The following is a 21,807-nucleotide window of genomic DNA, read 5'->3' as shown; positions in this document are numbered from 1 at the left end:
CCAATCATGGAGAGAAACACAATAAAAACATGACATCTAAATAATAACAGCATCACACATCAGAAATCACCAGAAGCAGCCATACATGTGCCAAAATTGTTGCTTAATGCCAACCTGACTGTAGAGAACTGTAACTAGACCGTAAGGATGAAAGGAGTCTGTTCCAGATCCAGATGTTGTTTACCCTGACTGTGTGTTGGTTCTTCCTTTTCAATTGATAAATACAAAATGCTGCCACAGCTACGATTACCACAAACAAACTGAGACCTCTGATTACAGCTCCTGCACTTCCAGGTGTTTCCTCATCAACTGGAGGCTCTGAAACAGAAAAGAGTGTTAATTGAACTTTCTACAAGTGAAGCATCAAATGTTAGGTGACTTATATACACGTCATGAATCCATATCAAAGTATTGTTATAAGAAATCAGAGGTTCCCTAATAAATAAATAATTACAGATTAAAGCACAGTAATGCCATTTTACAATAATAATACTAATAATAATAATACATTTTATTTTTAGGGCGCCTTTCAAGGCTCACAAGGTCGCCGTACAGAATACAAAACATACAATATAATAAATAAAACAGGTGTAAAACAGGTATAAAACAAGCAGTAAAATACAGTAGCAGTGCAAAATGAATCAGAGAGAGTAGGAAAGTGTGAAGAGATGGGTTTTGAGTCTGGATTTGAAGAGTAGTAAGGAGTCGATCAATCTAAACAATGAGAAACTATCTTAACATTTCTATCATTCATTCCTAATGACTTTAGTTTAATAAAGTTCCTCACTTCTCACAAACACTGACCTTGTTTAGTTGTGCTAAACGTGTTTCTCTTCCAGCTGCTGCGAGTGCTGACGGTGCAGCTGTAGACCAGATCAGTGACTTTATCTGAGAGCATCAGAGAGCTGCTGATGCTGTAGAGCTGCTGCTCCGTCTGCTGGAGGCTGGTTGGTGTGTTCAGGGTCACTGTGGACGGAGGGCTGGTGGACCAGGTGAGCTCAGGCTCAGGGTAGATCCCCTCTGATCTGCAGGTGATCCAGTTTCCTTCCTGCTGGATGTCGACTTTACTGACTGGAGCTGCAACAAAAGGGAGAAAAGAGAATTACTCTACATCTGCATATCAAAAGATGAAAGATCAGAGAACTTGAGTGAGCAGCTACAAGTACCTGGGCGTCCACATCAGTGAGGACCTCACCTGGACACTCAACACCACACAGCTGCTTAAGAAGGCTGAACAGCGGCTGGACTTCCTGAGGAGGCTGAGGCATGTCGACCAAGATCCTCAGCAACTTCTACAGCTGCACTCTTGAGAGCATCTGGACCGGCTGCATCACCGTGAGCTACGGCAGCACGACTGCTGTGGACCGCAGACGCCTGCAGAGAGAGGTGAAGATCACCAGGACTCCACTTCCCTCTGCAGAGCATCTACCACCGCAGAGTCCACAGGAGAGCTGCCTCCACCCTCAGGGACTCCACCCACCTCCAACATGGACTGTTCACACTTCTACCCTCAGGCCGGAGGGACAGAAGTGTGAAGTGTCGGACCTCTAGACTGAACAACTCTTTCTCTCCCACTGCCATCAGACTCCTGAACTGATGAGTCTAAAACTCCCTCAGATGTTACACATCCCCAAGTTGCACATGTGTAATTGCACATTTTTCATTTTGCACGGTTTAGATTCTGTTAGATTTCTTTCACATGCTGCCTTATTGCCTTTTATTTAATCTTTTTATTTTGAGTTTTAATCTCAGTTCAGGAAACACACAGTTCAATGTTTTCTTTGCATTTCCTTGTGTTTTTATGTGTTTTGCTGTGTGTCTCTCATACCGTCCACTTTTAGGTTGATGTAAGATGCCTTATCATCGCTGGTGATGGTGCTGGTGTAGCACCTGTATCTGCCCTGGTCCTGAACCTCCACCCTCTTCAGCAGGAGCGAGCCGTTTCCTCTGGAGATCTGATCCCTGAACATCAACGTCCTGCCCCTGAAGCGCTGGTCCTGATCTGCCAGCCGGTTTTTGCTGTGGTAGTAGGAGTGGACATAAGTGTCTTCCTGCATCACATCCACCCAGTGGACGAGGGGATCAACACCGGCCTGGAAGCTGCACGGTAACATGCAGCTCTCCATGAAGACACAGGACACCTCAGCATCTGAGAGTCAGGTAAAGAGACAGTTGAGTTCAGGGAGAAGTAAATGTCCCTGAATGTTGTGTTTCAGTTAAATAAAACTCTGAGTGACTGAAACAAACTGAAGCTGAAGATCTCCATTTTAAACAAGACCCCAAATACAAAGTTTACTGTGTAAAATACATGTGACTGAATGATGAGCTGCTATGAATCTCACTTTGTTTGTTTCCTGATATTTTCGCTTCCTCTGGTTAAAGTAACCGTGACGACAGTACGGCAAGTTCAGACAGGTGTGAAGTTTTTAGTGAAAAAGATCTGACGGGCTGTGAACGCCTCACTCACCTCCTCCTGCACAATTAGGCAGAAAAGTCAGGACCACGGCAAAGACGACACACTTGACCCTCCAGGTGTTCATGCTGAATGTCCTCTGATACTGATTCATGGAGGAGAAGAAACGAAACACACAGCAGGTGATGACGAACACACCTGACCGACTGGTCCCACAAGTTTCTGAATGACCGTTGGAAAATGGAGTTGAACTGAAGAGATGAAAGTGATTAAGGAACTGATAAAGATATTTAACGTAGTGTTTGAGTGTGAATCACTCAGAGCCTGATGGTGTCAGCAGGAGGAGCTGAGGGATCAATAACAATAAGTGCTCAGTAATAATTCTCCAGGCAGGACAAAGTGATCCGGTCTCATTCAGGCCAGAGGGACAAACTCCTCCTGGTGAAGTGTGGTGTGAAATATTCAGTCCTGTAAATCTACCATCCAAATGATGATGAATAGATTCTGAACTCTAGGCCAAGTGGAAACAATGTGAAATAACATTCACTAAAGTGCTGCATTCAGGTGTCATTTTGAAGCACTAAAAGTCCCATATTATGCAAATTGCCCTTTCTAATTGTTTTCCAACATTATTATGCGTCCCCGTGTGTCCAGAGAAAAGACCGTCCTTTTGTGACGGGTGTGTGGATGGACATGAAGCAGGACGACTCAGTGGACTGTTCTCCAGCATTTATTTGCTCTCCAGAAGAGATTAAAACACAATAATTGCCTTCTGCTCCCTCAGCAATGCAAAACGGCACTGTGTGATTTCATTGATTTCTCAAAATACATATACATTAATTAATTTCACATTACAATATGTATTTAACTCATTTGACCAATTACTTATCAAGAGCTATTCATTTTTCACAGGAAAACCTTTTACATTCAGTACATTTGAACAACAAATCTCCTGAAAACAATGGAAGAGAAACACATCAAAGAGGAGAAAACAGCGCCACCCGGTGGCTACAGTGACACAGTGTGTGTGGATGAGTGACTAAACACAGACAACATTTAGAACTTTAAATAAAACACATTCCTGCAGAAGACATGAAAACACATGAATCGCCTTCTGGTCCTTTTCCCTCTGCAAACATGCCCAGTGTTTACAGCAGGAAATACAAGGTCACGTGACACGGGGCGGACTGAAAACTGAAACATGTAGAAAACTTCTATTAACAGCTCGGTAACATAATAGTATGTAACAGTGAATAATATGCACCAAACATGACATAAATGGCTAAATTTCCAAAGAAAATAACACAATCACAGCAGCATTTTCTCTCAACTTACCCTCAGCAGTGCAGAACGGCACCGTGTGTTCCAGCTGTTCCAGCTGTTCCCGCTCTGTGACGCAGCGTCCATTCTGATTGGTCGCTTCCAGCATTCCAGAACGTTCCTGCTCTGAACGTTCTGGAGCGTCACAAGTTCTGATTCGGACACTTTTGGACAAAAAACAAACAAAAAACGCCGCTTGATCAGAGTGAGCTGAGCCCTCACTGCCTGTGTCTGGCTGCTGTTAGCAAACTCCCCTTCATCTGTCAGTGTTCTGGAAAGATGTGCAGAGGACATCAGGTCATTGTTCACAGGTTGGTGCTAAAAATCTCTTTGTACTTTTTTCTTTGCACAAACTGAACTGATTGTTGTTGTAAAAAGGTGATTGCACATTTTATTTTATTTTATTTTAAGCTATTTCTGAAAAATAACAGTCTGATGGAATGATTTCACACTTTTGCAGCAGCTGAGGAAAAACCTGCTGCCGGACGTCTCGTAGAGGACGAACACGAGCTCCTTTGTGTTTGGTTGTAAAGTGCAGAAATAAAGATCCCTGCAGGTTAAACCACATCCTGCCCAGGTCTCTGGCTGCATCATACAAAGAGCATCCGATCAGGGCCGGACTGAGACTGGTGGGGTCCTGAGCAGGATTTGGTTTGATGCTTAATTAGTCATCAATGTTTAATGTAACTAAGTTTAAGGTAAAAAAAAAAGCAAACTGTGTGATCTGTATCTGTGAATGGGTGAATGTAGCGTTGCAGCGCTTTGAGTGATGGAAAAGACCAGAAAGGAGCAACACAAGGCCGGTCCACTTCAAACCACTGACTTTTTTTATTATTTTTGCACAAAATAGACGCTGCTGTTCCTTCATGTCTCCTTCTAAGCACCACTTTAACTCATAAGAACCCACGATGACTCAGGTGTCACAGAGCTTTTGAAATATCCTGGAAATGTCCCTTCACAGCTTTCTATTGAATTTACCTGCAGAAGTCCCTCAGTGACGGCTGCTGAACTTCCTGGTGCAGTCATGTGACCCAGTGACCTTTTCCAAGATGGTGGCCTGTCTGATGAACACCTGAGACACAACTAGCTGATTTTAAATGGCTGGATTTTGTTGTTAAAAGGTGAGTTTCAAACATTTGAACAGTTCTAATGTCCTAGATTACAGTGAACCGTCCTGAGCATGTTTTATGAAAAAGTTGATGCTGTGACATGTTTAACATCTCAGATCTTGGACAGGATCTCAAAGACGAGATCAGAAATGTGCTCCTTGTGCTCAGTTTAGTCAGTTTTAAATCCCCCATGATTCTACTTTGGTGGTTGAGGTGGTTTTAGAGGGAGGGATGTGAAAACTGAGTCAAAGGGGGAAGAAACGGATCCGTGGAGCTGAAATACTTTGTGTAAATGAGGTGTGGTCGTTGTTCCTGAACCTTGTTCTAAAACTTCTTTTATCAAACTCTCTCCATCACTCTGCTCCAGTCTGACAGTCTGACTCAGTCTTTTGTATTTGACTTATTATTTTAACCCAAATCATCTTTTGCTAGCTTTGGTGCCTCATAAGAACCTTTTTCTCCTTCAAGTAAAATTCTGAGTGAACTGAGCATCTTTAGTTTAGTTAAAACAAGCTGACTGAACACATTTCCACGGCCTCTCAGAAACACACACACGCTCTCTAGACAACGAAACTAAAGAAAACTAAAAGATGATTCATGATTGAACTCTAATGGTACGACTGTTCACACTGAGCCAGATCATTTTAGTTCAGTAGGTTGTGAAGTATCAATAATCCACAACTAAAGTACCACGGCACAGAGCATTCTTAAAGATGATCATATAACGAGACAAAGGGTCTGAATCAACAAACATAGTTTGTATTGTATTTCATTGTGTTGGTGCTTTTCATGTCCCGCTCTCTGTGTTGGGGGGGGTGGGGCTGAGATTTGTTTTTCTTTGTCACACTTGAAACTTGACATGTTTTTCTGTAGTAAATGTCACTGAATGTTTAAGTTGCTTTAAAGAATCTATACATGTAAAAGAGGAAAAGGGATTAAATGCACGTTGGGTAAAATTCCCATTTTTTGGGGGAATCGTCCTGAAGTCAGATCAGTCTGTGATTAGGAGATGGTGGGAAAATAACCAGGCAGCCAATCACATGGGAGAACAGACTAGGATCGTACCATTATGTGAAAGTAGGAAGGGGGGCAGACGCTGAGGACAGCCAGTGTGGTGGTACAGGCCAGGTAACACAAGGACGTCTGGAGAAAGTGAACACTTCACTTTTCCTTCAAAGAAATGAACGAAAACCAAAAGAGAGGCAGCTTCTGGACTTTATTTATTTGATTTGTTTCCTGTGTGCAGCTGTTCATTTAAAGGTTTGATTACAAAGTTAAATAGTAACTATCTTTTATAACAAAAAAGCATAAAAGTAAGGCTTTTATGAAAACAGTGACTGAAGAGCCGTTTGGAGCCGAGGGGCCGATGGTGACTCTCTAATGGATGTAAACCTGTTTGGAAGCAGCTGAACATGTTTCCAGTGTTACTGACATTCTCTGCTTTCCTCTTTGTTTCTCCTCCAATGCTGCTCACAGCTTTAATTATGTTATGCATGTGTGTAGTTTGAAGACTTTTATCTGATTGGCAGAAAAGATTTGGCAACAACCGACATCCTCGGCTCTGCTGCTCATCCCACAAATGCATGTTCCTTACAAATGTGGCACCATTAAAAAGGGAAATAAACAGGTACAAGATGTTTTGTAGAGAAGCTTCGGTACAACAGAGAAAAATAATCTACCAAACACAAAGTAAAAACCATGGTTGATACAAAATACTCTCTTATTGAAACGTACAGATAATCTGACCAGATATATAAATTGGATAAATGTTAACAGGTGATCGTACAAAGGCTACAAAATAGAAAACATTGGACCATAATGAACAAATTATCTCATACAAAGATAATCTCCCCAAAGAATTAGCAGATTTGGTCAATATTATTTTTGGCAAACATCACATCTACTAGTGTGAATGGAAAAGTAACACAGGGGGAGGAAATAGATCTGTGGAGCTGAAATACTTGTAACATGTAAAGTATCATTTCACCCTTCAGTCTCTTCCTTGGAGACGTTTCTGTCGTCTCTACACTGAGACAGAAGTTAATTTCTGGTAGATTTTAACTGAAGATTTTAACTAACTTGGCAGTAGAGGACTGAGGGAGAATGACTCTTCTCCCTGAGAAGGCATCTCTGTTAGCTGACGTCCTCCTAAATGATCCTAAGGACTATAAATATATATATATATATATATCCTGATTCTAATCAGTTCCCAGGGGCGGTACTATGTTCATCCTTTTACTTCTTTGATGGGTAAATCTTTTTAAGCACCGTTCAGTCTGAGGACATGAGAACAAAGCAGGAACAACATGCAGTAAAAAAAAATCAAGTATCATTTCACCCTTCAGTCTCAAGTTTCTCTGTCTGAGACAGAAGTTAACTTCTGGTAGATTTGAACTGAAGAGGATTCATTGTTTAATATAGAACAGCTATATTTGCTGCACCAAGGCAGGAAACTTGTCTTTGTGTCACCAATCATGGAGAGAAACACAATAAAAACATGACATCTAAATAATAACAGCATCACACATCAGAAATCACCAGAAGCAGCCATACATGTGCCAAAGTTGTTGATTAATGCCAACCTGACTGTAGAGAACTGTAACTAGACCATAAGGATGAAAGGAGTCTGTTCCAGATCCAGATGTTGTTTACCCTGACACTGTGTTGGTTCTTCCTTTTCAATTGATAAATACAAAATGCTGCCACAGCTACGATTACCACAAACAAACTGAGACCTCTGATTACAGCTCCTGCACTTCCAGGTGTTTCCTCATCAACTGGAGGCTCTGAAACAGAAAAGAGTGTTAATTGAACTTTCTACAAGTGAAGCATCAAATGTTAGGTGACTTATATACACGTCATGAATCCATATCAAAGTATTGTTATAAGAAATCAGAGGTTCCCTAATAAATAAATAATTACAGATTAAAGCACAGTAATGCCATTTTACAATAATAATAATAATAATAATAATACATTTTATTTTTAGGGCGCCTTTCAAGGCTCACAAGGTCGCCGTACAGAATACAAAACATACAATATAATAAATAAAACAGGTGTAAAACAGGTATAAAACAAGCAGTAAAATACAGTAGCAGTGCAAAATGAATCAGAGAGAGTAGGAAAGTGTGAAGAGATGGGTTTTGAGTCTGGATTTGAAGAGTAGTAAGGAGTCGATCAATCTAAACAATGAGAAACTATCTTAACATTTCTATCATTCATTCCTAATGACTTTAGTTTAATAAAGTTCCTCACTTCTCACAAACACTGACCTTGTTTAGTTGTGTTAAACGTGTTTCTCTTCCAGCTGCTGCGAGTGCTGACGGTGCAGCTGTAGACCAGATCAGTGACTTTATCTGAGAGCATCAGAGAGCTGCTGATGCTGTAGAGCTGCTGCTCCGTCTGCTGGAGGCTGGTTGGTGTGTTCAGGGTCACTGTGGACGGAGGGCTGGTGGACCAGGTGAGCTCAGGCTCAGGGTAGATCCCCTCTGATCTGCAGGTGATCCAGTTTCCTTCCTGCTGGATGTCGACTTTACCGACTGGAGCTGCAACAAAAGGGAGAAAAGAGAATTACTCTACATCTGAAAGATCAGAGGGACAGAAGTGTGAAGTGTCGGACCTCTAGACTGAACAACTCTTTCTCTCCCACTGCCATCAGACTCCTGAACTGATGAGTCTAAAACTCCCTCAGATGTTACACATCCCCAAGTTGCACATGTGTAATTGCACATTTTTCATTTTGCATGGTTTAGATTCTGTTAGATTTCTTTCACATGCTGCCTTATTGCCTTTTATTTAATCTTTTTATTTTGAGTTTTAATCTCAGTTCAGGAAACACACAGTTCAATGTTTTCTTTGCATTTCCTTGTGTTTTTATGTGTTTTGCTGTGTGTCTCTCATACCGTCCACTTTTAGGTTGATGTAAGATGCCTTATCATTGCTGGTGATGGTGCTGGTGTAGCACCTGTATCTGCCCTGGTCCTGAACCTCCACCCTCTTCAGCAGGAGCGAGCCGTTTCCTCTGGAGATCTGATCCCTGAACATCAACGTCCTGCCCCTGAAGCGCTGGTCCTGATCTGCCAGCCGGTTTTTGCTGTGGTAGTAGGAGTGGACATAAGTGTCTTCCTGCATCACATCCACCCAGTGGACGAGGGGATCAACACCGGCCTGGAAGCTGCACGGTAACATGCAGCTCTCCATGAAGACACAGGACACCTCAGCATCTGAGAGTCAGGTAAAGAGACAGTTGAGTTCAGGGAGAAGTAAATGTCCCTGAATGTTGTGTTTCAGTTAAATAAAACTCTGAGTTCAATCCAGCGTCACACTCTGACTGTTTGTGGTAACAAGGAAATGATGCTATCAGAGTCTGTTCAGAGAGTAGTGCACTTGTTTCCCAGAATGATTCTTGATTTGACTTTCAAAACTTATTAGAGCCACTTTTGGTCTTTGGCTGAAAGACTAAACAAGTCATACAAACATGGTGAGCTTGTTGTGTTTCTGTTAAATAAAACTCTGAGTGACTGAAACAAACTGAAGCTGAAGATCTCCATTTTAAACAAGACCCCAAATACAAAGTTTACTGTGTAAAATACATGTGACTGAATGATGAGCTGCTATGAATCTCACTTTGTTTGTTTCCTGATATTATCGCTTCCTCTGGTTAAAGTAACCGTGACGACAGTACGCCAAGTTCAGACAGGTGTGAAGTTTTTAGTGAAAAAGATCTGACGGGCTGTGAACGCCTCACTCACCTCCTCCTGCACAATTAGGCAGAAAAGTCAGGACCACGGCAAAGACGACACACTTGACCCTCCAGGTGTTCATGCTGAATGTCCTCTGATACTGATTCATGGAGGAGAAGAAACGAAACACACAGCAGGTGATGACGAACACACCTGACCGACTGGTCCCACAAGTTTCTGAATCATGTAGCTCACTGTAGTGTGGCTGCCTCACTTGCCCTATGACCTGCTGGACTGTCCTGTGACAGAGGAAAGGGGGGGGGTTTGCCACAAACCCATGCTTCAACAGTGTACTGGCTGTGAATTAACCCTGAACTGACTGTATGAGAGTGAATATGAAACAGAAATCTAATTTAGTACGTCTAAACTTTTTAGTGATGACACAGGTGTTCCTCTGTCAGAGGAGAACACGCCCCTAAGATGAAGAAGATAAAACCTCTGTCTTCCCTTCTGTCATTGCTTAGCCCTTCTTTTCTGCTTTGCCGTTTTTTATTATTTTATTTTATTTTTCCCTTTTAAGTTTTACTTAGTTACTTATAATCTTTGTGCCTGCTACCTTCAAGTTAAACTTTTGTAGACCGTTCTTCTGAAGTTATAGCTGATCACTATGACTGAAAGTATAACAGAGTTTTCTTAAAGTCCTCTTAAATACCTCCTGAAACACCAGCCAGAACCAAGTACTTCTGATAGCAACTCTCGTTTTTGATAACTCTGAACTGTTGCGTGGGACCAGCGACAACTTTTTCTTAGTGAGCTTTAAATGAGTTTTGAAGCTGAGGCCAACATCAGATCCAGACTCAACACCCTGCCTATTAAGAGCTGAACACCACTGGCTGTCCTGTAGTCCGAACGGACCGACAGACGCCACCGCCAAGAACCAGCACATCCTGATCCACCAGAACCTTCAAGTTCCTGAACCACGGTGCCGAGTGAACTGAGCCGACATCGCCAAGGCCCTCCAGCCTCCTGTCTCAGCCTCCAGAGAGAGCTCCTCTCTCTCCTCCTCCCCTGGAAACCTGCCAGGGACGCTGACAGCTGACCCTGCCTGTGTGACTGCGGACCACCGCTGGATGCATCGCTGCTGGACCAAAGGCCCACGTGAAGTATAACAGCTGGTGTTAGTTCACAAGTTGGTGTCAGTGTAGCTCTGAGATCTATCTAAATCTGCAGGGAGAGTAGTCAGTGGATCCTCTGTGGTTCTAACTACAACGTTCTTAAAGTCAGACAGGTTCCCCTCGTCCTCCGGTACAATCTGTATTCAGTTTCATTTCACTACCAATCCAAGGGTTTATCAGCACTGTTAGTCTTATGTCCTGATTGTTGTCTGTCTAGTGTCATTTCTGTCTCATCCGCCTTCATAGTCATTAGTGTTCTATGTTGATATTTAGCATTTATTAATAAAAAGGTGTATTAACCGCCACTTTGCTGCCTGGATATTTCTTCATAACCAGGTCTAAGAGGATCAATGCCACTGAGAACTTACACATTTAGAACTGAGACTGTTTCATGTTTAATGCTTAATTCTTAAGGTTAAAGACCTGAAGCCATCTGTGCTGAGAAAATAATAAGTTGAATTTCCCGTCCAATGACGGGTGGTGCCCCTATTGATACAAGAGCTTTTAATTAGTTAATTAAATGGTAGTCAACCTGCTACATTATTATTGGTGCCCCAGTGAGAGGCCTATATCTCCTACATTATTATGGTGCCCGCGTTGTGAAGCACCTATACTTTCCTACATCACATTTAGCACTTTGACTCAGTCAACATCTTTCTCCTGCCTGTTTTATTTTGAAGTGTCTCCTTTGATGAAGCAGATCTGCTGTTCCTCACCTGCAGTCTATGTGTGGTATCAAATATCAAGATATCACATGATGTAAATATAATGTAGTGATTTAGGAACTGATAAAGATATTTAACGTAGTGTTTGAGTGTGAATCACTCAGAGCCTGATGGTGTCAGCAGGAGGAGCTGAGGGATCAATAACAATAAGTGCTCAGTAATAATTCTCCAGGCAGGACAAAGTGATCCGGTCTCATTCAGGCCAGAGGGACAAACGTGGTGTGGTGTGAAATATTCAGTCCTGAAAAAGAAAACGAGTAAATCTACCATCCAAATGATGATGAATAGATTCTGAAGTCTTTTTTTTTTTCAATATGTGTATGCCAAGTGGAAATAATGTGAAATAATATTCACTAAAGTGCTGCATTTAGATGTCATTTTGAAACACTATGCAAATTGCCCTTTTTAATTAATTTACAACATTAACATGCGTCCCTGAGTGTCCAGAGAAAAGACCGTCCTTTCTCTTTCTTCATGCTCCACTTTTCTGTAAACATGAGTGAAAACACTGTTTCCCTCCTCGCTAACTTCATCCTCCACCAGAAGATGTTTCCCTCCTCGCTAACTTCATCCTCCACCAGAAGATGTTTTCCTCCTCGCTAACTTCATCCTCCACCAGAAGATGTTTTCCTCCTCCCTAACTTCATCCTCCACCAGAAGATGTTTCCCTCCTCGCTAACTTCATCCTCCACCAGAAGATGTTTTCCTCCTCCCTAACTTCATCCTCCACCAGCAGATGTTTCCCTCCTCGCTAACTTCAGCCTCCACCAGAAGATGTTTCCCTCCTCGCTAACTTCATCCTCCACCAGAAGATGTTTTCCTCCTCCCTAACTTCATCCTCCACCAGCAGATGTTTCCCTCCTCGCTAACTTCAGCCTCCACCAGAAGATGTTTCCCTCCTCGCTAACTTCATCCTCCACCAGAAGATGTTTCCCTCCTCGCTAACTTCATCCTCCACCAGAAGATGTTTCCCTCCTCCCTAACTTCATCCTCCACCAGAAGATGTTTCCCTCCTCGCTAACTTCATCCTCCACCAGAAGATGTTTCCCTCCTCGCTAACTTCATCCTCCACCAGAAGATGTTTCCCTCCTCGCTAACTTCATCCTCCACCAGAAGATGTTTCCCTCCTCCCTAACTTCATCCTCCACCAGAAGATGTTTTCCTCCTCCCTAACTTCATCCTCCACCAGAAGATGTTTCCCTCCTCGCTAACTTCATCCTCCACCAGAAGATGTTTCCCTCCTCGCTAACTTCATCCTCCACCAGAAGATGTTTCCCTCCTCGCTAACTTCATCCTCCACCAGAAGATGTTTCCCTCCTCGCTAACTTCAGCCTCCACCAGAAGATGTTTCCCTCCTCCCTAACTTCATCCTCCACCAGAAGATGTTTCCCTCCTCACTAACGCCATCTTCTGGTGACATGGAGATGTTGAAGGAGGGATTGTTCTGTTCTTCTAAAGTGGAGGCTGAAACAAGCTGCAGCAGCAACAACTGCTATGAGAAGAATAATGTGTTATTATAATAATAATAATAATAACAATAATAATAGCTTGCATTTATATAGCTTTTTACATTTTACAGACAAGACAAAACAAAAAACAACAGATCAGCTGAGTGAACAAATGACTTTTAAGAGCTGACTTGAATGAGTCCAAGGATGGAGCATGGTGGAGCAGAGGGTGGAGGCGGCCACGCTGAATGATCTGTCACCAAAGGTCCGCCTCCTAGTTTGGGGGATGGAGAGGAGGCTTGAGCCGGAAGAGCTCAGGTTCCTTGGAGGCGTGTGCCGGTGGAGGAGGAGGTCTGTTAGGTATTGTGGAGGGAAAAGGAGTTTATAGGTGTTCAGAATTTAACTGGAAGCCAATGAAGGTCCTTCGCTGGGGGACTCCGTCACAATAATCCAGCCAAGATGTGATAAAGGCCTGGATTAGGGTCTGAGCCACAGAACAAGAGAGAAGGACGGAGTCTGGAGATGTTTCTGACTCAGGACAGGGTGGAGTCCAGGTTTGGTGCTTCAGAGGAAGGATTTTAGGAACATTAAACCATATAAACATGTTCTAGTCGTAAAATGAGCAGAATATGGGACCTTTCAAGTTTCCATTTCTGCTGCTATGTGTACTTCAGCTCTACTGCAGTCCGTATAAATGGTGCTGTCCCTCCTTTGCAGCTGTTGGGGGGGTTGACAGACTGACCAGAGCCACGGCTAAAAATACATTTACTGTAAATCCAAGGATACGTTTGTGGTGCTGTGAATATCAGGAAACACGATACGGCTGCCTGGACTCACTGGTTGGCAGTGAAAGTGAAGCAGGCTCATTTTATTGGAAACAAACACACTGTGAGGGCCGATAACATTTAGAGGTGTGAACAGATCCGTCATGGTGTAAGAATAGCTGCTTTCATTACAAAAAAAAAATCATTTGAATTAAATACAAAATGTACCTCGTCACAGACTCCAATAAATATGTTTTTAGTTCCACAAGGAAAAAAATGGATTTCATGTTTAGTGTTCATTGCCAGAAAATACAAAATATATCACTCAGTAAAATCCCAGTCTTTATCCCATCAGTTGTCTCCCCTGTACATTTATTCATTTATTCAGTGCTGTCCGCTTTGCTTTGACCTGCAGGTTGTTGTCGAGGTGAACTCCCTGAAACCACTGCTGGATGTTACACACAGTGGCTGTTTCAGCTGTTTCAGGTTAGTACAACAACAACAACATGCTCCAGTGCCCACACATGATGTTTTTTCAGGAGGGGAACTTGGGGACCTGTTTTCTCAGTTTAATACAGTCAACCAAAACCACATTGCGGAAATTAAGAACAGTGCGTTAAGTCACGCTCGGACCAGCGATATCTTAAATATAGGCCATTGGTTTGGCGAGCTCTTTCTCTCAGTACCAAACCCTGAAAGTTTAGTTTTGTTCTTTTATCAGATAATCAAAGATTGACATGTTGATTCTCTGAGGTGATAAGTGTGTGTGTGTGTGTGTGGAATCCATCTAGTGTTTGTTAAGAGATTTCACTGTGAACTGGAGTCTAAAAACATTTTCTTTTCACAGTTTGTTAAACATTTAACACGAGTGCACACACAGAACAAGACGACAATAAAAGTGCTTTTTTGTTGTTGTTCTCAGTCTCTGAGTGACGCATGTTGTCTCACTTTGTCGGCCGAAGTCTCCCATAAGAATAAAAATAAAAAAAGTTGCACCGCAGCTCACAGAGCGTCACAGTGTGGATGAAGAGGTCTCGTTCTTTCGTGTTCCCTCTGAAGCTTCACTTGAGCTCATAGTTTCTTTGTCTTTGTCCAAGTTCAACACTTGTGTTCATGTCGAGAAGGAACAACAAAGAAAATCCTCTCCTGATAGGCTCATTTGTTTCGTGCTCTATTTTCGTGCAGCTTCCACTTCCCGTCAGTTTTCTTCACAGAAGATTTACCAACATTCATGTAGCCGAGTCACACTGCAGCTCTTCCGTTTGAGGCATCATTAAGGCAATGAAGTTCTTGATTTTTCCTGCAAACAATTGAACAGAATTAATCCTTGAATCATTTATTCTGGTCATTTATTCTCCTTCAGTATAAACGTCTGCAGAGGACAATGAAATATTAAATATGTTTGTTTTTGGTCAGATGACTTCATATCATGCATTACGTTACGTTTGGCTTCTGCTCCAACTACCTGACACCTGCCTGCCTGCAGATGTGGAGCATCTGTTTAGCTGAAACAGGATTTATTGTTAACATCAATTGTCTATTGTGTAAATCAGAATATAAAGAGTACTTACTGTTTAGCGGCTTCCTGACTTGCTCTTGTCTGAGTCTAAAATACAAAACCATCAGTTCAAAAATCACATACAAAATAAATCAGTGGTGAAATGATATTAAAATATTGCTATTTACCTTTTTTAACTTTGGCCAAATGCGCTTTCTATATTTGCAGAGCAGCAGCAAGACAACGACTGCAATGACTCCAACTATTACAACAGCTGCAATGGCTGCAACATTACGAGCTCCTGAAACGGAAAAAGATTCAGTTATTTTCGAGCTTTAAATATGTTTGTTGCACCGTAGAAGCTGTTTGTAAAGAGATGGGCACTTTAAGAAAAGTACCCGACAGGTGATTGGATGAACTCTCTATCAGCGTCTGACCTCAACCAATCAGATCAACAATCCACATAAAGTAGCTGAACTGTTGCTTCTCGCCTTCATCACACCTTCACCCTCCTCTTAGCTTTACTCTGTTAATGGGTTTGGGGTCAGTCCCGTACCGATGTTTGTTCTGGCAAATCAAAAAGTCGCCTACATCAGTAACCTGAGCCGATGGTGCTAATTCACCTTATTACATCAGTCACAAGCAATGAGACAAACTGATTAGCATAATATAATGTTTGTTTAGGCGCCACTGTTGTCTGTTGACCACATAAAACCCAGAAAACTAACTTTAATCTGGGAAAATCCTCAGTTTTTACACAAATAGACCTCAGGTGCAGTGTGATGCTAGCACTGTTAGCCTCCTGAGGCTAAAAACAAAGATCAGCTGGGCAGACCACACCACTGATCACCTCCTAGCTTGCCAGGTAACTTTAAACATGCCACATATGATGGAACAGTCCTTGTTCTTCCCACCTCCTGCTGCCTCACCTTGACTTTCCTCCACCCTCAGAAAGGTGATGGTTAAATGCGTCTCCTTGGCGTCACTGAGCTCACAGGTGTACACCCCCTCCTGTTTCGAGGATAAGTCTTGTAGCGTGAGGCTGCCTGACTGGGACACGCTCCTCACATGCTTCCTCCAGCCCTCTGAGACGGTGGAGGAGGTGTTGGACCTGGACTGCTTCAGGATGACCTGATTGTGGTTGAACCTCCAGATGAGGTCTGTTAGAGTGTTTGAGGAGTTGCAGTTGATTGTTGTTTCATCGGTGGTAAAAGTGATGGGAGCTGGAATGATGAAGCACAAAGATGAAACACTGATAAAATCATATCTCATGGACATCTAGTGCTGCGTTAGTCGCTGCTACTGTAAAAAAAAAACATTGCTGAGATCATAAAACCCATCAAAAGGTCTCCCTAATGTGTTGTTAAGGGGGGATAATGAGCAGGGGAACAGGAGAAATAAGAAAAACCTACCTTGTCTAAGCAAACTGGCTCTTTTCCAGCTGCTGCGAGTGCTGACGGTGCAGCTGTAGACCAGATCAGTGACTTTATCTGAGAGCATCAGAGAGCTGCTGATGCTGTAGAGCTGCTGCTCCGTCTGGTTGGTGGTTAGTGTGGTGTTCAGGGTCTCGTTGGACGGAGGGCTGGTGGACCAGGTGAGCTCAGGCTCAGGGTAGATCCCCTCTGATCCGCAGGTGATCCTGTTTCCTTCCTGCTGGATGTTGACTTTACTGACTGGAGCTGCAAAAAAAAAAAAAAAAAATCACTTAATAGAAGCATGTTTTTGAAACACCCGTGTTCTCTGTGCCTTGAAGGAAGCTTGAAGATGTTTTGACCTGGACAATCTGTCATCCTGCATTTTGATCATGTTAATTACTAAACTGAGGGAAGAGAATAAATGGATGACTTATGATTTGAAGTGATATCGCAGTTTCACTTTGGCTTGTGGAATTTGGTCACAGAGGATGACGAATCAATGTGTTAATTACTTTTGGCTTGAGGAATAGTTTCCGTCCTTTATATAACGTAATTACCACCAAGCCCTGAATGTCAGACAGGGAGTTTCTATAGTTGGAGGCAATCACTGCTTTTAACAACCAAAGAGAAGCAAAAACATTTTTTTTCAGTCGCTGCCAATTAACAGAATCGTTAATACTTTTCTCTTCCACCATTTGAACCTTCACCACAGAAGGCCTTTAGATACTGTCTGCTTTTTGCAGATGACACAGCAGGTTTCCCAGAGGTCTTTATTTACTATATGACCTTGTTCTCATGGCCTTGCATGAGTAACTGTCTCCCCTCCCTGGGAGTGAAATCTAATCAGCCAGATGTGTGGGTGTGTTGGTTTAGCAAACCAAAGGAACACAGAGGAAATGTACGTTTTCACCAAGCTGGCAACACATTTACCCTGTAAACCATTTTAAACCTTTTAATTCCAACCTAAAAACATGCTGTAAGTGAACCTGCTGCTTTGGAAATGTGTTCTGCTTGGTGGTTTTTGTAAAACCTTTTAAGGGGCTGTCACAGGACTGACTCTTACATTCCCATGCACTGAAGTGAGCCTTAGCCCACTCTTAACGCACACTTGTACCTCTTTGGAGTGGGAGCGGAGCAAATGCTGGTTTTCTACAAAACCTTTAATGACACTGTGTCGGGTGGAGCCATGTGCACACTTTCTTCTACAGCAGTCTGTCTCTAAAGACTTTAAAACCCTTTGACTAAATCTCTGTGGTTGAGCTTTACTCCTACATGTCTGTCTTAAGATCTCCACCTTATTTTACAGTTTACTGGTTGTTTTCATATATGTAACAGAGCTGCATTTAAGCAGTTTGAAAGGGGACTTCCACTGAATTTACACAGTTGGCATCCATTGGGGTTGAAAACTACAAACTTGAAAATGATAAAATGCTGTTGGTGTGGAGTAACCAGTTGCTTATCTGCTGCACACTCCAGGATACATTAGCTGCTACTCCTCCACACAACTGAGTCTCTGACTGAAGTGGCAGCATTCACACTGCATTGTAGGTAATGTAGTCGTTTACTGTTTGCTATGAAATATTTTTATTTGAATTAGATAGGTTAATTATTCCCAGGGTGTCCAACACAAGCACTTAGTCACTTTCTTTGACCGAAACACAAGGAAGTCTTTTGCATCAAAACTGAACACACCCTTTTTCTTGCTTGGCATATCTAAAAGTGAAACTGATGCCACTGATCTTTTACTACTGCTGCAGGGGTAGTCACCCTTCACAGTCAAGATAATAGTTTCACATAAGAACACTACTCACATAGCGTGCTAAAAGGTGCCTTGTGTGTCGGTGTCAGATGCCAAATGGTGTGGTACATATAAAACAGAAGCTAATGACATTTCTTTTGTGTTTTCTGTATTTTCTAGACATTCCCTACCTTCCACATTCAGGCTGATTAATGACTCCTTGATGCCAGTAATGGAACTGGTGTAGCACTTGTATATTCTGTGGTCCTGAACTGACACGTTGGTCAGTCGGAGCGAAGCGTTTCCGCTGGAGATCTGGTCCTTGAACAGTGATGTCCTGCCTCTGAAGGTCTTGTCTTGGCGTGTGAGCTGGTCTTGATTGTAGTAGTAGGAGTGAACCGCAGTGCTTTCTTTGTTCTCAAGAATCCAGTGGATGACCATTTCGTCACCGGGCTGAAAACTACACGGTAAGATGCAGCTCTTCAGTACAATACAGACCTCAGCGTCTGTAAAAGATCAGAATTAGAAAGTTTTTATTATGAACTCGCTCATTTATGTCTTTCACTGAGAAACATCAGATATTATTGGACAACAGAACTTATTTTAGTCAATATTTGGTCAAACAGCGCTATTACATTTCTGTCTGATTTGACACAAACCAAAAGACTGAAAAATTTAGTTTTGGTGGGTTAAATAAACAAAATAATTCAATTTTTTTCCCCACTGACAACATATATGTATGATATGTAGAACTAAATGCACTCCTAACATCAAAACAAGGACAGTAGAGATGAAGGAATTGTGGTTTATACTGATATAAACTATAAGCTAAAAGCTATGTGCTAAAGGCTAAAATGCTAAGTTACATTACACATTTTCATTTGATCCATCGCAAAAATCTTCATTAGTGCAGCTTTAAATTTTGCAAATTTTAAGGAAACAACATTTAAAAGTCAACAAAATCACATTCATTGGGGTGAGAATAGACGGATTATTTTGGCTGTGACATCAGAAGCAAAGCATCCACTTGTCTACAGTCTTTCAGCTCAGGATCATTGACAGTAACAAGGAAACTCTGTGCTCAGGAATGTAGAACTGGAGGGAATGTAGACAGGCAGGCTTCCAGTTAAGGGAACAATCTACAGTGTTTGAAATAGATTTTTCACTTCTTTACATGTTATGATTGATGTATTTCATTAAAAGTATTGTTTTTTTAACCATAGCACCGTCACAAACACAGACTTTGTTATCTAAAGTTCAAAGTCTGATTCTGGTAATAAGTAATCTCTGTTTAGCAGCTTATGTTGGATTTTAAACCAAAAGTAAAGGATTATAGAGCATAGTTCTCCAGTGAACCTTCATTTTGGAGAGATATTTTCTCACTGGTCTCCACTTGTATCTACATTTAGCCATGGGTCATGTGTTGAGATGTTTTTTTTTCCTCCTCCACACACACAGTACAGTTCAGATACATGTTAGTGAAACAGTTAGAGAATTCTTACTTTTTCCAGTTTCAGGTGGATCGATCCTGTAGACTTCATTTTAAACATCACATATCTATTTCAGTTAATTGTGTTCCTTGGTATTTTAGTTTTTTTCTGGCAAAAACAACCAACAAACATGTCTGTGGTTTAAATTTAGACTTCACTCACCTCCTCTGCCGAACGTCCACAGTAGGACCAGGACCACCAAAACCACAGGACACGATCCCACAGCCATCTTCCTGTGAAACACTCCTCCCCTGATAGTGTAGCGCACTGCGTACAAGAAGGGAAATGCTTGAATTAAATGGCACACAGCAAGGCCACGCCAAACCAGTATGACAGAACAGCTGAGGCCACCGGTCACATGGGAGTCAGCAGTGTGTGTGTGTGTGTGTGTGTGTGTGTGAGAGAGCGGAATAAACTTTGGCCTCCTACATGTTGCTCAACTATTACAGATAAGCATTGTTGCAGGGTGTCTTAAGGCCAGAGTCTGCTGAAACCAAAATAACTTGCTCTTAGATATGCAGCAGCTCATATTGCTCCTGTGGGTGAAAGCAGCTGTGTTACTCCACTTCTGCACTCAAGGAGAAATCTGACACACTTGTACTTGAGTATTTTCCTCTTGTGGCACTTTCTTTTTTTTTTTTTTTTACTGGATTTACATGGCTGCTTTCGTTCGCTTTGTTTTAACCCTCTACTGCCTGAATTTATTTACAATTATATAAAAAAATAAATGATTTGTGTTTTTGCATTCAAGCAGATGCTAAACTAAGTGGAGATTGTTAATTTGAATACAGCATAGCATAGAATAGTACAATATAATAATAGTATAATGAATATACACTACTCACTAAAACTTAGGGATATTCAGCTTTCAGGTGAAGTTTCAGGATGAACCTAAAATGCATTCTAACCTTTCCAGGTGAACTTAATGTGACCTTCTCTAAACCTTTGAATGCACATGTCCAACTGTTCAGTGTCTCAGTACTTTCTGCACCAGCTGCTGTTCTCTAACAAGAAGCTTAACAGCAACATTCACAACAGGTTTGATCCATGAATCCACCAATACATTTCCTGCTTCAGGTAGAATTGGTATTTAAACAGTCCTCCTCATCCTGCTGTTCACATTCTGACATCATGAGACCAAGACGACACCTAACAGTTGATCAGCAGCACCTCAACACTGGAGGCTTCAAACAGGAAGTCCTCAGACGGAGGTGTTCACTGAGCTTAGAGGGTCACAGAGTGTCATCAGGAGGTTGGAACAGTGATACAGAGACTGGAAGAGTCACAGAAAGGAGAGGAGTGGACGTCCTTTGGCCACGTCCCAATTTATTGAGACACTGAAAATGTTTTGTTGTGGTATACCTACCACTGTTGGTAGATTTTCTTTCAATAAATAGTTTAAGATGAATAAAATCACCAGTGCATGCTTCTACTTAAATGCCCTACTTTCACGATATAATATCACTGTAGCATTCACTTTTTACATTTTCCATAAATTTCACCTGAAAGTCGAATATCCCTAACTTTTAGTGAGTAGTGTATATTTACATAGGATATATATGTATTTATTCATGTATGTCTGCATCTATGTATATATAATATATACATAGAATATGCCAGCATTAGTTGGATACAGAGGCCACCTCAGCTGCATCAAGACCAGAAGTTCATGACAACAGTCAACAAGGGGTTAAATGACTTAATTGACATTGACATTTAACTGATTGAATGATTTTAATAATTTGAAGGTGTTTGGACGCAACAAGCGTTGTGAAGGTTTTAACAAAACCAAACAATCGATGGATTGGTGGAGAAAAGAGGTGTTAAAAATTAAATTCTCGATGCTGTTTCAGCCTCACAGTGTTTCCTTCTTTATTACAGCTCTTATTCATTTTATTTGACTCATCGTTTTTATTATGTTTATTGCAGTGAAGCATATTTATTGACTGGTGTCTGAGGCAACACTTACGTTTTCATGTGGAGCATAAAGAACAAACAAACAAACAGATTTAGAAAAAAACTTAAGACTT

At 41.7% G+C, this 21,807-nt stretch overlaps 1 protein-coding gene across 1 annotated transcript; it reads right to left on the bottom strand.

Moving 5' to 3' along the window:
• Positions 1–20,015, bottom strand: LOC139220758 (CD276 antigen-like). The gene is made up of 6 exons (XM_070852591.1): positions 19,940–20,015; positions 18,479–18,793; positions 8,115–8,387; positions 1,829–2,149; positions 805–1,077; positions 1–318 (listed from the first exon to the last, which is right to left on the bottom strand). The coding sequence occupies exons 1-6, from the start codon at positions 20,004–20,006 to the stop codon at positions 104–106; spliced, it is 1,464 nt and encodes a 487-aa protein (XP_070708692.1). The 5' UTR covers positions 20,007–20,015; the 3' UTR covers positions 1–103.
• Between the last annotated feature and the right edge of the window lie 1,792 nt (positions 20,016–21,807).

This window comes from Pempheris klunzingeri, chromosome 21 (genome assembly GCF_042242105.1).
Source record: "Pempheris klunzingeri isolate RE-2024b chromosome 21, fPemKlu1.hap1, whole genome shotgun sequence".
Taxonomy (NCBI): Eukaryota; Metazoa; Chordata; class Actinopteri; order Acropomatiformes; family Pempheridae; genus Pempheris; species Pempheris klunzingeri.
The sequence above is the reverse complement of the archived record's forward strand: the minus strand, read 5'-3'. Positions and strand labels throughout refer to the sequence as shown.

What these genes read in the sequence shown, in the direction of transcription:
- LOC139220758 (XM_070852591.1), bottom strand. Translation starts at nt 20,006, where the DNA reads ATGGCTGTGGGATCGTGTCCTGTGGTTTTGGTGGTCCTGGTCCTACTG. An exon ending in GTTTAACACAACTAAACAAG is followed by an intron (nt 2,150 to 8,114) that starts GTCAGTGTTTGT and finishes CCTGACTCTCAG; the next exon opens with ATGCTGAGGTGTCCTGTGTC. An exon ending in CATCAACCTAAAAGTGGACG is followed by an intron (nt 1,078 to 1,828) that starts GTATGAGAGACA and finishes CTTTTGTTGCAG; the next exon opens with CTCCAGTCAGTAAAGTCGAC.